At 41.5% G+C, this 15011-nt stretch overlaps 1 protein-coding gene across 1 annotated transcript in view; it reads right to left on the minus strand.

Annotated features, from left to right (window-relative positions):
* Window positions 1–14092, minus strand: part of MSH4 (mutS homolog 4) — a 77657-nt gene extending 63565 nt beyond the window's left edge. The window contains exons 1-3 of the mRNA XM_059691676.1: window positions 13780–14092; window positions 7031–7213; window positions 1255–1415 (exon numbers count right to left, since the gene is read on the minus strand). Of these exons, the coding sequence (XP_059547659.1) occupies window positions 1255–1415; window positions 7031–7213; window positions 13780–14014 (579 nt within the window). The 5' untranslated portion in view covers window positions 14015–14092. The remainder of the gene's footprint in view (window positions 1–1254; window positions 1416–7030; window positions 7214–13779) is intronic.
* Between the last annotated feature and the right edge of the window lie 919 nt (window positions 14093–15011).

The following is a 15011-nucleotide window of genomic DNA, read 5'->3' on the forward strand; positions in this document are numbered from 1 at the left end:
AGTGTGTATCATAGCAACTGGTCAACCGGTTGTAATGGTTGCTTAGGCTTTTATATATATACTAGAGGCCCAGTGCACAAAAATTTGTGCAGTCAGGGGGGTCCCTCAGCCCGGCCTGTGCCCTCTCACAGTCTGGGACCCCTCGGGGGATGTACACCTGCTGGCTTAGGCCCGCTCCCCGGGGGAAGGGGCCTAAGCTGGCAGTCAGACATCCCTCTGGCAGCCCAGGAGCCCTCGGGGATGTCCACTTGCCAGCAGGGAGTAGGCCTAAGCTGCAGTGGAACATCCTTAGCGCTGCTGAGGAGGCGGGAGAGGCTCCTGACACCATCGCTGTGCTGGCAGCTGTCAGCCTGGCTTGTGGTTGAGCAGAGCTCCCCCTGGGGGAACACACTGACCACAAAGGGGCAGCTCCTGCATTGAGCGTCTGCCCCCTGGTGGTCAGTGTGTGTCATAGTGACCAGTCATTCCCAGTCTTTCTGCTGTTAGGGTCAATTTGCACATTACCCTTTTATTATATAGGATATAGATAGATAGATGATAGATAGACAGATAGATAGATAGATAGATAGATAGATAGATAGATAGATAGATAGATAAGAAAGAAAGAAAGATATTACCTTTGGAACAAATCCAGGAATTATTAAAGGTATAATTTTAGAAACTAGTATTAATAATTTGAAATGTTTAAGTAATAGCAAAACATTACTTTTTAGAACTATACTATATAATAAAAGCCTAATATGCTAAATGTCCAGTCATCCATGCAACCAATCAAAGCATAATATGCTAATGATATGCCAAGGTCGCTTAACTGCTCACTATAACATGCTATGACATGCACTGACCACCAGGGGGCAGATGCTCCGACCAGTAGGTTAGCTTGCTTCTGGGCTTCGGCCAATCGGGACTGAGCGAGACAGGTCAGACATGCCCTGGAGCCCTCCTGTGGTCCCTCCCCGGCTGGCCAAACTGCCGCGTCTCTCCCTGGCCCAGATCCTGCACCAGTGGGGTCCCTTGGCCTGGCCTGCCCACTCTCAAATTCCAGGCTGAGGGACCTCACCCCCGAGTGCACAAATTTCATGCACCAGGCCTCTAGTATATACTAAAAATATATGAGATGAAAAGCAATTTTATTTTAATTCAGACTACCAAACCTGCATGCTACCAAAAAGTAAACTAATTAGGAAAGTTATGACTTGAAAATCAGGCTAGTGCCCAATAGATCAATCATTTTCTAGGATTATAAATACTTACCTTTGCATATGTTGTGTTGTCTGCAAACTGAGATAATATAATTTGTGGGCTTTTTAAATCAATACTTGCCATTCCTATTTCTCCTCTGGCAAGTCCTCTCCCTTCTACAACAGCTACAATAACTGATGGGGAGTGTACAGAAACTGCAGATGAAGATGTAGCTGCTAAAAATAATTTTTTAAATGTATAAACATTAATAAAAAACATTTCCAGTTTTTTCTCATACAATGTCAAGACATCAAATCTAGGACACAGCTATTAATATCCAAAGAAATAATCTTTTTTTACTCATCAAAAAATAACTTTTCATATTCACACCAAATAAAAATGTTAATTCTCAAAGTATTTTGCCAAAACTTAACTTCATTAACATTTAGAAATAATTTATATAGTCTTAGTTTTCATTTCATTGAAATGTAGTCACAAAAGAAACACTAAATTTGGGATTAAAAAACAACAACAACAACAAGGAGAAACCAAGATGGCGGCATAGGTAAACACCTGAAATTGCTGCCTTCCACAACAACTTCAAAAATACAACTAAAAGACAAAATGGACATCATCCAGAACTACAGGAAGTCTGGCTGAGTGGAAATTCTACAACTAGAAGGAGAGAGAAAAGCACACTGAGATTCAGAGGAGGTGCAGAAGTTAAGTGCAGAGGTACGGAGGCCCATGCAGCAAGGGCTGGCAACTGAGGATGCAGCTGTCTTTTTGAATAGGGAGGGAGTCACAAGACCCCGACTGCTCTGAACTCCAGTTCTGGGAAGTCTCTGGGGACCCAGACTCATATGGGGAGAAAATGGACTGTCTGGCAGCGGGCAGAACTCGGAACTAGAGGGCGGCTTTCTCTCAGAGGTGCTTGCAGCAATTACCGGGACACTGAGACCCGGGGCCTCTTAAGGCAGGGCTGAGGATCAGCCATAGCTGCTTGCTCCACCCTGTTGATTCCCTGAGACCCCGCCCCACCCAAGCTGCAGCAGAGGCTTTTGCATATGAATGCCCTGGCCCTTTGCAATCTGAAAATTACCTAACAAACTGCAGCTTGGCCAGACAGACCCAGAACTTCCAAGAGAAGGCACAAGGCCCCACAGCAGCTTGCATTGCTTCACAGCTGGACCTTATCTGGGCACCTCCAAACCCCAAACAAGAAAGGGGAATCTGCAGATCTCTTTGTAGCTCCTGCTGGGTAGCCTCAGGCAGAGGCTAAATTAGCACCTTCTTAGAGATCCAAGAGCCAGTGTACCCAGTGGTCAGAGTGGGACCATCCAATTACAACTCCTCAGATCCATAAGGGACACACTCAGGAGGCAGACTCAGTGAGCACCAAAGCCCCACTGATGCAAGTCTTGCCCCAGAAGGGTGTCTTCAGCACAGAAGTTCTCCCACCGTAGACACAGCTGATTCTTACAGCAATTGGCCTGGAGGTCAATTCCTCCCAGTGATGCCTACAACAATCAAGGCCCTACTACAACAGGACTGTGTACAAAGCCCACAAAGGGGTGCACCAAGAGTGTCCACCTCAGGTAACTGGGGAGGCTGAGCCACTGGGCCCTATATGACACCTAGCACACAAAGCCACTCTACCAACACAGGGAAGCAGCCAAAATGCGGAGACAAAGAAACAGGTCACAAATGACAGAAATGGAGGAAAGCAAATGACTGGATATAGAGTTCAAAACCACACTTTTAAGGTTTTTCAAGAATTTTCTAGAAACCGCCGATAAATTTAGTGAGACCCTGAAGGATATGAAAAAAGACCAACTAGAAATTAAGCATACACTGACTGAAATAAAGAATAATATACAGAGATCCAACAGCAGACAAGAGGATCCTAAGAATCAAGTCAAAGATTTGAAATATGAAGAAGCAAAAAATACCCAACCAGAAAAACAAAAAGAAAAAAGAATCCAAAAATATGAAGATAGTGTAAGGAGCCTCTGGGACTTCAAGCGCATCAACATCCAAATTATAGGGGTGCCAGAAGAAGAGAGAGAGCAAGATATTGAAAACCTATTTGAAGAAATAATGACAGAAAACTTCCCCTACCTGGTCAAAGAAATAGACTTACAAGTCCAGGATGCAAAGAGAACCCCAAACAAGAGGAATCCAAAGAGGACCACACCAAGACACATCATAATTAAAATGACAAAGAGAGAATCTTAAAATCAGCAAGAGAAATACAGTCAGTTACCTACAAGGGAGTACCCATACGACTTTCAGCTGATTTCTCAACAGAAACTATGCAGGCCAGAAGGGAGTGGCAAGAAATATTCAAAGTGATGAATAGCAAGAACCTACAACCAAGATTACTTTACCCAGCAAAGCTATCATTCAGAATTGAAGGTCAGAGAAAGAGCTTCACAGATAAGAAAAAGCTAAAGGAGTTCATCACCACCACACCAGTATTATATGAAATGCTGAAAGGTATTCTTTAAGAAGAGGAAGAAGAAGAAAAAGGTAAAGATACAAATTAAGAACAACAAATACACATCTATCAACAAGTGAATCTAAAAATCAAGTGAATAAATAATCTGATCAACAGAATAAACTGGTGAATATAATAGAACCAGGGTCATAGAAAGGGAGTGGACTGACAATTCTTGGGGGGAAAGGGCTGTGGGGGTGCAGGAACAGACTGGACAAAAATTGTACACCTATGGATGAGGACAGTGGGAGGGGTAAGGGCAGAGGGTGGGGTGGGAACTGGGTGGAGGAGAGCTATGGGGGGAAAAAAGAGGAACAACTGTAATAATCTGAACAGTAAAGATTTAATTTTAAAAAAATAAATTAAATTAAAAAAAGAGTAATAAAAAAAATTGCTTCTAAAAAAAAAACACCCAGATTTTTTTTTTATTTTACACTGTCATTTAAAATCTATATAAATGTGAGCAAATTATTTTATCTATAATAATAAAAGTATAATATGCTAATTAGACCAAATGTCCTTCCAGACAAAGCTGCAGCAGCAGGGGACTAGGCAGAAGCAACCACCGCTGCAGCAGGAGCCAAGCCACTTGCGTGAATTTTGTGCATTGGGCCTCTAGTAATAAATAATCATCAATTACAAAATATAATGAAATAACTCTCTGCCTACCTTGAGCTGACTGAAACAATCAAATAGAATTATATATATTATCCTATAATAGAAGCCCAGTGCATGAAAATCATGCACTGGAGGGATAGTGAGGGTCCTCAGCCTGGCGTGTGCCTTCTCACAGCCTGGGAGCCCTCAGGGAGTGGGTCTAAGCCAGGGGTGGGCAAACTTTTTGACTCGAGGGCCACAATGGGTTCTTAAACTGGACCGGAGGGCCGGAACAAAAGTATGGATGGAGTGTTTGTGTGAACTAATATAAATTCAAAGTAAACATCATTACATAAAACGGTACAGTCTTTTTTTTTTTTTTTTTTTTTAGTTTTATTCATTTCAAACGGGCCGGATCCGGCCCGCAGGCCGTAGTTTGCCCACGGCTGGTCTAAGCCATCAGCCAGACACTATTTTTCTTTATAATTTCTTCCATTGCTTTTCTGTTAAGAAATTCCTCCTTCATTAAGATATTTGATATTCATTACTATTTTCTCTAACTTTTTTGACTTGTTTTATTCATTTTGATCTTTCATCTCGGCAGAACTTTGAGCAGTAAATTTGTCCACATTTGGAATAAGAGATGACAGGAAGTACAGATTTAGACTCATTCATAAGCAGTCTAGCTGGATGGTCAGGGACTTGGAAGGAACAGGATTGGAAGATGGTGACAAGGGAAGCTGGAAAAGACGTATGTGGATAGATCTCTCAGAAAGGACATAAGCTGATTTGGCTCAATGGATAAAATGCCAACCTGTAGACTGGAGGGTCCTGGGTTTGATTCTGGTCAAGGGCACATGCCCAGGTTACGGGCTCAATCCCAGTAGGGGCTGCAGGAGGGAGCTAATCAATGATTCTCTCTCATCATTCACGTTTCTATCTCTCCTTCGCCTTTCCTCTCTAAAATGAATAAAAACATATTTTTTAATATATTTTATTGATTTTTTTTACAGAGAGGAAGGGAGAGGGATAGAGAGTTAGAAACATCGATGAGAGAGAAACATCCATCAGCTGCCTCCTGCACACACCCCCTACTGGGGATGTGCCCGCAACCAAGGTACATGCCCTTCACAGGAATCGAACCTGAGACCCTTCAGTCCGCAGGCCGATGCTCTATCCACTGAGCCAAACCGGTTAGGGCTAAAAACATATTTTTTTTAAAAAGGAAGTATGAAAGGGCATTCACTCTAGAGGAGACTCTTAATAATCAGGTGAACAAAATGATAGCTCCGTGGATGTCAAGTAGCCTCTTTCCCAGCCACTCCAGTACTTCCTCAATAGACCCATTAACAAATGGCCATGGTGGCAGGATTGTGCCTATGCATGGGCTCAATAACAGGAACTTCCTCTTATCAAAGTTGACCTGGTTTCTCACACTGCTGAGTGCCTAACCTGCCAAAAGCAGAGATCAACATTAAATGTCCCAAAAAACACCACTCCTCAAGGAGACAGCCTGAGATTCATTACATCATGGAGAGGGAAGATATCTGTCTTCACTGGGACAAACACATATTCTAGATACAGATTTGCCTTCTTTGCACACAGTGCTTCCACCAGCATCGCCATCTATGAATTCACAGAATGATTTATCCACCATTGTGGCATTCAGCACAGTAATGCATCTGATCAAAATGGTCAGTGGAGGATAAGGGTAGAAGGGTTTCCCTTATAGATATCAAGATGTAATATAAAACTAAAGACAGTGTGATATTGGCAGAGATTGGAAATTAAGAGAGGCAGAAACAGAACCATATGGGTCTATGATATATGACAAAGGTGGAGGAAGGATATTCAAGAAATAGGAATTATCTCTGTGGGAAAATTAAGACTTCTTACCTCATATTATAAACAATAATCAATTCTAGGTATATTAAAAACTTAAATGTAAAATGCAAAGCTTCAGAAAACTTAGAAGAAAATATAAGAGAATATTTTTCTGACCTGGGACAGGGATAAAGTTTCTAATCAAATATACACAATGCAGCAATCATAAAAGAAAATATTGATAAATTTGACCCTGCTAAAATGAAGAATTCTGATTTCTGCTTCTGGTAATGGTAGGCAAAGTTATTTTAAATCAATTGTCTTGGTGAAAGCAACAAAGTCCTACACAAAATATAAATATACAAATAAATATACAAAAATCATACAAAACACAAACATAACCAAAATACATACAAATATACAAAAAAACCTTAAAAGTATTAAAGAGCTTCAGGAATACCTGTGTTTGTGTGTCAAGACATATTGAATTACACACTTTAAATGTGTAGTTTATTCTATGCTAATTATATCTTACTAAAGCTGTTGAAAAATACGCATGAGGTCATACTGATACTTTCAATTTACCTAAAAAAAAAAAAAAAGAAGTATTAAAAAGCAGAAAGATACTGAGGACTTTTGGGGTCTAGATACAAAAAATATAACAATCCAGAGAGGAAAGCCCAGCAAAAGTAGACAATTTTTCTTTAAGGCCAGAATCTTTAAAATAATGTAGACCTGAATTAATTAATGAACTATGAGAAACTAACCTCATCTCAAATTATGGATATGGATAAATTGGTACATTTATCTTTCAATCAGTCATATCAGGTACAAAACACTTCAAATGAACATAACCACCCTAATTTATAATTTAAAAAACTTTAAAGTTTCAAAAAGTCATTTAGCTCAATATTCCACTCATTTTACCTGAATATCCCATTTGCGGTGTCCAACTTTTATATCCTGATCTCTGTGGATTTCCAGCAGACAATGGAGTCTTTAGAGTTTGAGGATAATTATTGTCTCGTGTAGAAGATGAGCTTGTTCCAAAATTAAAATTTGATGCAAATGTATTTTCTGCATAGGATCTTTTGTTTTCAAAGTATGAACCTAAATCCAAAAAATTAAATATCAGTTTTTAAAGATTCAGAATTATGCAATGATGCCTACAATCCTTACAATTTTACCATGTTTACCTTCTATAAAATTTCATGTTAATGATTTTTTAAAATATAATGAATTATGACAAATGACATTATTGATAAATAATCTTATACTAAAACATAAGGAAAAGTGCTAAGAAGGCTTTTGCTTCTACAAGTTCACTAAGATTACTCTTGCTGAAATTTTAAGTTACCTCCTAATTTTCAAATACACCAGATATATTTACTTTGTAATTATGAGATGACTTTTCATCTGTGGACTTGAAATTCTCTCCTCCCATGTAAATGTATAAAGAAAGCTCTGGATTCACTTAAATTCAGTTCCTTGTTTAGGTACTTAACCTGGTATATTACCTATTTCGCAGGACTGTCATAAAACTTAAAAGAATGTACACAAACAGCCTGGCATAGTGTTGTTTTTTTAAAAATAATAATAATAATAATGGGGCTTGGCTCTGGCCAGTGTTGTAAGTTGGTTGGAGCATGGGGTTTGATTCCAGGTCAGGGCACATACCTAGATTGTGGCTATATCATGCAAGGAAGGCAACCAATTAATGTTCTCTGTCACATGGATCTTTTTCTTTCTCCCTCCTTTCCCCTCTCTCTAAAATCAATGAGCATATTCTTGAGTGAGGAATATATATATATATGTCCCTTGATTTCCATGACAATTATCTTGATTCTCAAGCCACTTGCTTTTAGTTTCCTTTGACAGATCCTTATTTTTCTGCCTGCTTCTTAACTGTTGGCTTCTAAGGATTCCATACATTTTCATCACTTCTCACAATTAACATTATATATTTTCTCTGGGCCTCTCATCTATTCTATTAGTTTCTATTAATATCTATTTCCTGACAAGTCTCAAGTCTTCATATACAGCCTTAACTCCTCTCTTACACTGTAAACCACAGGTTGTCAAACTTTTTAATAAAGGATCAGATGATATAGGCTTTGTGGGCCATATGATCTGTCACAATTACTCAACTCTGACATTATAGCAGGAGAGTAGCCATTGACAATATGGAATTGAATGAGCATGGCTGTATTTCAATAAAATTTTATTTGTGAATAGTGAAATCTGAATTTCATGTAATTTTCAAATGTCATAAAATATTATTTTTACCTTTTCAGCCCTTTAAAAATGCAAAAACATATATTCTTAGGTCTATAGCTGCATTATTCAATATAGTAGCCATTTACCACATGTGGCTATTTAATTAAATCAGAAATAAATAAAAGTAAAAATTCAATTCCTTAGCCACATTTCAAATGATCTCAAGCCATATTTGACTAGTACAGATATGGAATAGTCCCATCATCACAGAAATTTCTATCAGCTAGTGTGGCTCTAGGTTCCTCTGTCTAACTACCTCTTGGATGTATTTAGATATCTTCCTCAAAATTTTAAAGGTCCGTAAGTTAATTCAATATCTTTCCCTCAAAATTTATTCTTTATAACCAGTTGTGGTCAATTGTACCACCTTGTACTCTGTCACCCAAATCATAAACTTAGGAGTCATCCTTTTTGAGAGAGAGAGAGAGAGAGGGGGGGGGGGAGAGAGAAAGAGAGAAAGAGACTGGGAAAGACAGAGACAGAGAAACATTGATGAGATCCACTGGTTGCCTCCCGCATGTGCCCTGACTAGGACCTGGGATTGAGCCCATAACCCAGGTATGTGCCCCTGATAGGAATCAAACCTGGACCCCAGTCTGTGGGCCGATGCTCCATCCACTAAGCCAAACTGGCTAGGACAGAAGTCATTCTTAATTCTTCTTTCATCGATCCTAAAAACCAATCCATGAGCAAGCCTTGTAATTTTTTCTTTTAAATGTCAATAAAATTTCTCTCTACCTCAACTCCTACTGGCCCATTTTAAGCCCATATCTTCTTCAGGATTTTTTAAAAAGTCTCCTAATTGTCTCCCTGCCTCTGGTATAATGCCTTTCTAATAGTCTTCATATCTCTGGAAAAAAAAATTCACCATGTCTCCCTTTCTTACAATTCCTCAGTGTCTCCCATTACTCACCAAATGATCCTATATAATAAAAGGGTAATATGCAAATTGACCCTAACAGCAGAACGACTGGGAATGACTGGTCACTATGACACACACTGACCACCAGGGGGCAGACGTTCAATGCAGGAGCTGCCTCCTGGTGGTCAGTGCACTCCCACAGGGGGAGCTCTGCTCAACCACAAGCCAGGCTGATGGCTGCCAGTACAGCAGTGGTGGTGGGAGCCTCTCCCACCTCCTCAGCAGCACTAAGGATGTCCAACTGCAGCTTAGGCCTGCTCCCCGCTGGCAAGTGGACATCCCCCGAGGGCTCCCGGGCTGCCAGAGGGATGTCTGCGAGCTTAGGCCCAATCCCCCAGGGAGCGGGCCTAAGCCAGCAGGTGTACATCCCCCGAGGGGTTCCAGACTGCAAGAGGGCACAGTCTGGGCTGAGAGACCTCCCACTCCCCAAGTGCACACATTTTTGTGCACCAGGCCTCTAGTAAAATATAATTCCTTTGTATGGGTCCCAGCAAGAATTGGATGACATATTCAAACTACAATTATTTTAGGAGAGTTTGATAAAGGGAATTATTTCCAAAGGTATGGAGAGGGTATAAGGATATCATCATAAAGAAGTGTGTAGATCCAGAACAAAGTCTGCTCCATTACCACCTATAGGCTTAAAGGAGCTAAGGAAGGGAGAGGTTACCAGAATCTGGAGGCAGAGAGGAGTATGTCTTGTTCTCAGGTTACTTTTAGACCCTAAGTTCATTCCTCCAATTTCCTTGACCTCTCTTTTGTTGCACCTTATCTTCTCCCCTCCGGCCTCAAATACAGTGGTAATTTACAAATCTGTATCTTTCCCATTTCACTTCTTATCACCAGATCCATATATTCAATTGCCTTAATATGAATATACACATATATCCCAGAGATTCTTCACACTCAATATGTCCATACAGAATTATTATTTTCCCTCTAAAAGTTGGTTCTCCAACTAAATTCTTTTTTTTTTTCCAGGAAACAATACTACTGTTTATCCAGTCACCAAAGCCTGTTGCTGGCATGGCAGACAAAACCTATTTCCCTCCCAGACCAAACTGCTATAAGTACTACAGGTTTATATCAGATCATCCTTCTGCTCTAGTCAAAATTAGTTGCGGTTCTATAAGCATAATATCCTATATCAGACTTCTGTGCCTTTGCACAATGTTTTCTCTTAAGGCTGTTCAGTTTCTCTTCTCTTTAGCTGACATTCTTTGTCCTAGTAATGCCTCAATACCAGTTCAAGTTGCACGTCCTCTATAAAATTTTTTTGTTCCCTACCTTTCTTATAAAGACCTAAAAAAATCCATGAATAGCTAGTTATTTTAGAAATTTATTTATTGATATTCAAGTCTGTCTTCTCTACTGAACTATAAGTTCCTCAGGGACACAGAATATTATTATGCTCAGATCCTTACATAACTCTTTGTGAGGATCAAAAATACCACATGCCTAATAAGGAGCTAGAACACAGTAGGTGCTCATTAATTAGTGACTGTTATTATTACTGTTGAAAATAAGTGTGTGAAAAGCAATTCATGAAGAGGAGAATTATACTGACAATGTGAACATGCATGCTGCTTTGGACAAACTCCACATAGCCCAGTTAGGTTAGAAAATAGGATCAATATAAAGAAATGATCTGCGATAGGCTGTAAAGACTGGAAAACAGACCCAAAGGGCCTTGGTTGTCCTGTTAGAGTTTGATCTCATACCTGCAAATACAGAACCACTAATTTAAGTGGCAATGGATATAAGATTTTCATTTCCCCTGACTCTGGTGACACTAAGCTTGGAAAAAGGAATGCTTAGGAGTTTGATGCAATAATTCAGATGTAAAATAATGAGGTTCTGTAATGGCACAGAAACAGAAAGGGACAGACTTATTTGGAAGATAAACAGGACTATATTTGGATGTTGTGAGGGAATACTTGAATTGTTGAAGTCTTCTAAGTTTAAAAGATTTAGACAACCCAATGATTGAGATAAGGAGATGAATTCATTTATTCATATAGTGAGTCTGAGGTGTCCACTGGTCCCTCACTAGAAATTCCTCCAGAGGACAGTCTGAAAGCAATTTGGAACATAGATGAAATCAGGGTTGTGGTAATCACATCCAAGTTGAAGTGGTCTAGGAAGAACTAAGGACAAACCAACAATTAGAAAACTCACAAAGGTGAGCACAGTTCTCTGGAAGACAAGAGAAAACTGGGAGTAGAGCCAAGAAAGTCAAATTAAGAGAATTCATGAAACACCAATCAGAAAGGATACATGCACCCCTATGTTCATAGCAGTACAATTCACCATAGCTAAGATTTGGAAACAGCCTAAGTGCCCATCAGCAGATGAGTGGATTAAAAAACTGTGGTACATGTACACAATGGAATACTAAGCTGCTGTAAAAAAGAAGGAACTCCTACCATTTGCAACAGCATGGATGGAACTGGAGAGCATTATGCTAAGTGAAATAAGCCAGTCAGAGAAAGATAAATATCACATGATCTCACTCATTTATGGAATATAATGAACAACATAAACTGATGAACAAAACAGATCCAGAGACAAAGAATCAGCGATCAGATTATCAAACCTCAGAGGGAAAGTAGGGGAGGGTGGGGGTAAGAGGGAGAGATCAACCACAGAACTTGTATGCATGCATATAATCCCAACCAATGGATACAGACAACAGGGGGATGAGAGCATGAGTGGGGGCGGGGGGGGGGAGGGTTGGGGGTTAATGGGGGGATGAGGACACATATGTAATACCTTAATCAATAAAGAAATTAAAGACTGAAGAAAAAAGAGAATTCATGAAAAGACTCATGAAAATCTAAATATATAAAAGCCTAATATGCAAAGTGTCCCCTCGGGAGTTCTACCTACCTGGAGTTCAATTGCTCGCTATGACATGCACTGACCACCAGGGGGTGGTGTAGAACGAAGGAAGGCCCCGGCTGGTGGCCAGCAGCTGCTAGGGACCCTACCTGTGCATGAATTTCTGGAACTGGGCCTCTAGTATTAAATACAGTGGAAAGGTCACAGGAGATGAAACTGAAAAGTGACCATTGGATTTGACATTTGTGAACTTACCATTAAGTTGCAATAGCATGTGAAAAAAAGTGATGGTTTTGCCATGGAGTGACCAAATATAAAACAAATGAGCTGAACTCACCTTGTAGGACATAGATTTTGTAATATTAAACAATACCATTAGCCTGAATTAGATAAAACGTTAAGTTTAATATATTTTCATCACATCCTAGAGAAGGCTTGGAGACTTAAGTTCAGGAGCCAAAATGCTCACCATTCCTATCACCAAACTACACAAATTCCGTCCTTTTGTCATACATAGTTGACCCCTGAACAAGGGTTTGAGCTATGCAGGTCCTCCTTATATGTGGTTTGTGTTGGGTGTTTTTAAATAAATACTAGCGATGTGTTTTCTCTTCCTTATGACTGTTTGTTTTTAATCCTCCCTGAGGATATTTTTCCATTGATTTTTTTGGGTGTGGAAGAGAAAGGGAAAGGCAGACAGAAATATCGATGTGAGAGAAACACATCCATTGGTTGTCTCCTGCAGGCTCCCTATGACCAGGGCCCCAGCGGGAAGGAGCCTGCAACCGAGGTGCACGTTCTTGACAGGAATCGAACCCAGGACCCTTCAGTCCACAGGCCGATGCTCTACCCACTGAGCCAAACAGGCTTGGGCTGATTTTCTTTCTTTTTTTTAAAAAAAATATATATATTTTATTGATTTTTTACAGAGAGGAAGGGAGAGGGATAGAGAGTTAGAAACATCATGAGAGAGACATCAATCAGCTGCCTCCTGCACACTCCCTACTGGGGATGTGCCCGCAGCCAAGGTACATGCCCTTGGTCGGAATCAAACCTGGGACCCCTCAGTCCCCAGGCCGACGCTCTATCCGCTGAGCCAAACCGGCTAGGGCTGATTTTCTTAATAACATTTTTTTTTCTCTAGCTTACTTTATTGTAAGAATACAGTATTAATACATATAAACATACAAAATACACATTAATTTATTGTTTGTATTACTGGTGGTAAGGCTTTCCGGTCAACAGAAGGTTAAGTTTTGGGGGAGTCAGAAGTTACACAGGGATTTTCGATCGGGTGGGGTCGTGGCCCTAACACCCCCCACACTTACACTGTTCCTTCAATGGCCAACTGGACTTTGGGGGGGGGGGGAGTGGCGGGAAGGAGGGTCATTATACCAGACAGTTCAGTCTTCCTCGGGACTTAGCCATCCGCCATCACAGCCTTGTAATCAAACCAGTTGGCACTGTCAGCCTGCTAATCACTCTGACCATCACATTTCCAGGGCACCCGGTTCTCCTCCTCCAACCAAACCACTACTGAGATTTCTGCGCTAACCACCAACCACCTCCCGGCACCCCCGGGGGCCGCAGGCCGCCACCCACGGGAATTCCCCCCACCTCTCCTTGCCTGGAGCGCGGGGAGCCGGCAGGGCGCTGGGCACAGGCCCCGGGAGGCTGCTGCTGCTGCTCCGGTCGCCCGCGGCCCCGGACGTGCCCCAAGGGGTGGAGGCAGAGGCCTTGGCTGAAGGGAGGCTCTGAGGGGTCTCCTGGAGTCCGAAATTGTAGCGGGGCCCTTGTGACCAAGGCTCCGCGGACGACTGGGAAGCCGCAGGGACCGAAGGCGAGGTGGATGAGATCTCCGGCCTCAGCATCCTCACACTCCGCAGGCACCGGGAGATTCCGGAAAGGCCCTTCGCCCTCGGACAGAACAACGTGGCTCGGGGACAGAAGTGACGCAGGAAAAGGCGGGAGGGCAGCGCGCAGGCGCAGAACCGCAGGGTGCAGGCTAGAGCAGCACGCAGGCGCAGAGAAGCAGGGCGCAGGCGCCCAGGACTGCAGCTTTCCACATCCGCATGTCTTTCCCCATCCGCTCCTAAGAAAGTACTCCCAGTGGTTTCCAATCCCAACCTCCCACAAGATTTGGTTATGAGCTTAATCTGAAGTACAGCCCTCCTCAACCTGCAGGTTATCACTTGAACGGAATTTATGGCTCACCAATGACCATTAGTTTGCCTCCTTCTTCACTTCCCACCCCATTTCCCTCATCCCAAGGCCTAATTTAGTATTTCCCACATACTCCCAAACACATTCGCTTCTTAGAAATATGATTTTATTTTAGAGAGGAAGGTAAGGAAAAGGGAAACATGGATGAGAGATCAATTGGCTGACTCCTGCACGCCCCCTACTGGGCATGGAGCCCCAAACCCAGGCATATGTTCTGACCAGGAATCAAACCTGTGACCTGTTGGTGCATGGGTCAGTGCCCAACTGAGCCACATCAGCCAGGGCCACACTAGCTTCCTTTTAATGCTCGTGTTTTATAGTACAACACATCTAACATTGGTCTTGTGGCTAAATACAGGAAAGAGCCATTAATCTTACTGCAGCGGTTCTCAACCTGTGGGTCGCGACCCCTTTGGGGGTTGAACTACCCTTTCACAGGGATCACCTAAGACCATCCGAAAACACATATATAATTACATATTGCTTTTGTGATTAATCACTATGCTTTAATTATGTTCGATTTGTAACAATGAAAATACATCCTGCATATCAGATATTTACATTACAATTCATAACAGTAGCAAAATTAGTTATGAAGTAGCAACGAAAATAATGTTATGGTTGGGGGTCGCCACAACATGAGGA

The sequence above is a fragment of the Myotis daubentonii genome, chromosome 3 (genome assembly GCF_963259705.1).
Source record: "Myotis daubentonii chromosome 3, mMyoDau2.1, whole genome shotgun sequence".
Taxonomy (NCBI): Eukaryota; Metazoa; Chordata; class Mammalia; order Chiroptera; family Vespertilionidae; genus Myotis; species Myotis daubentonii.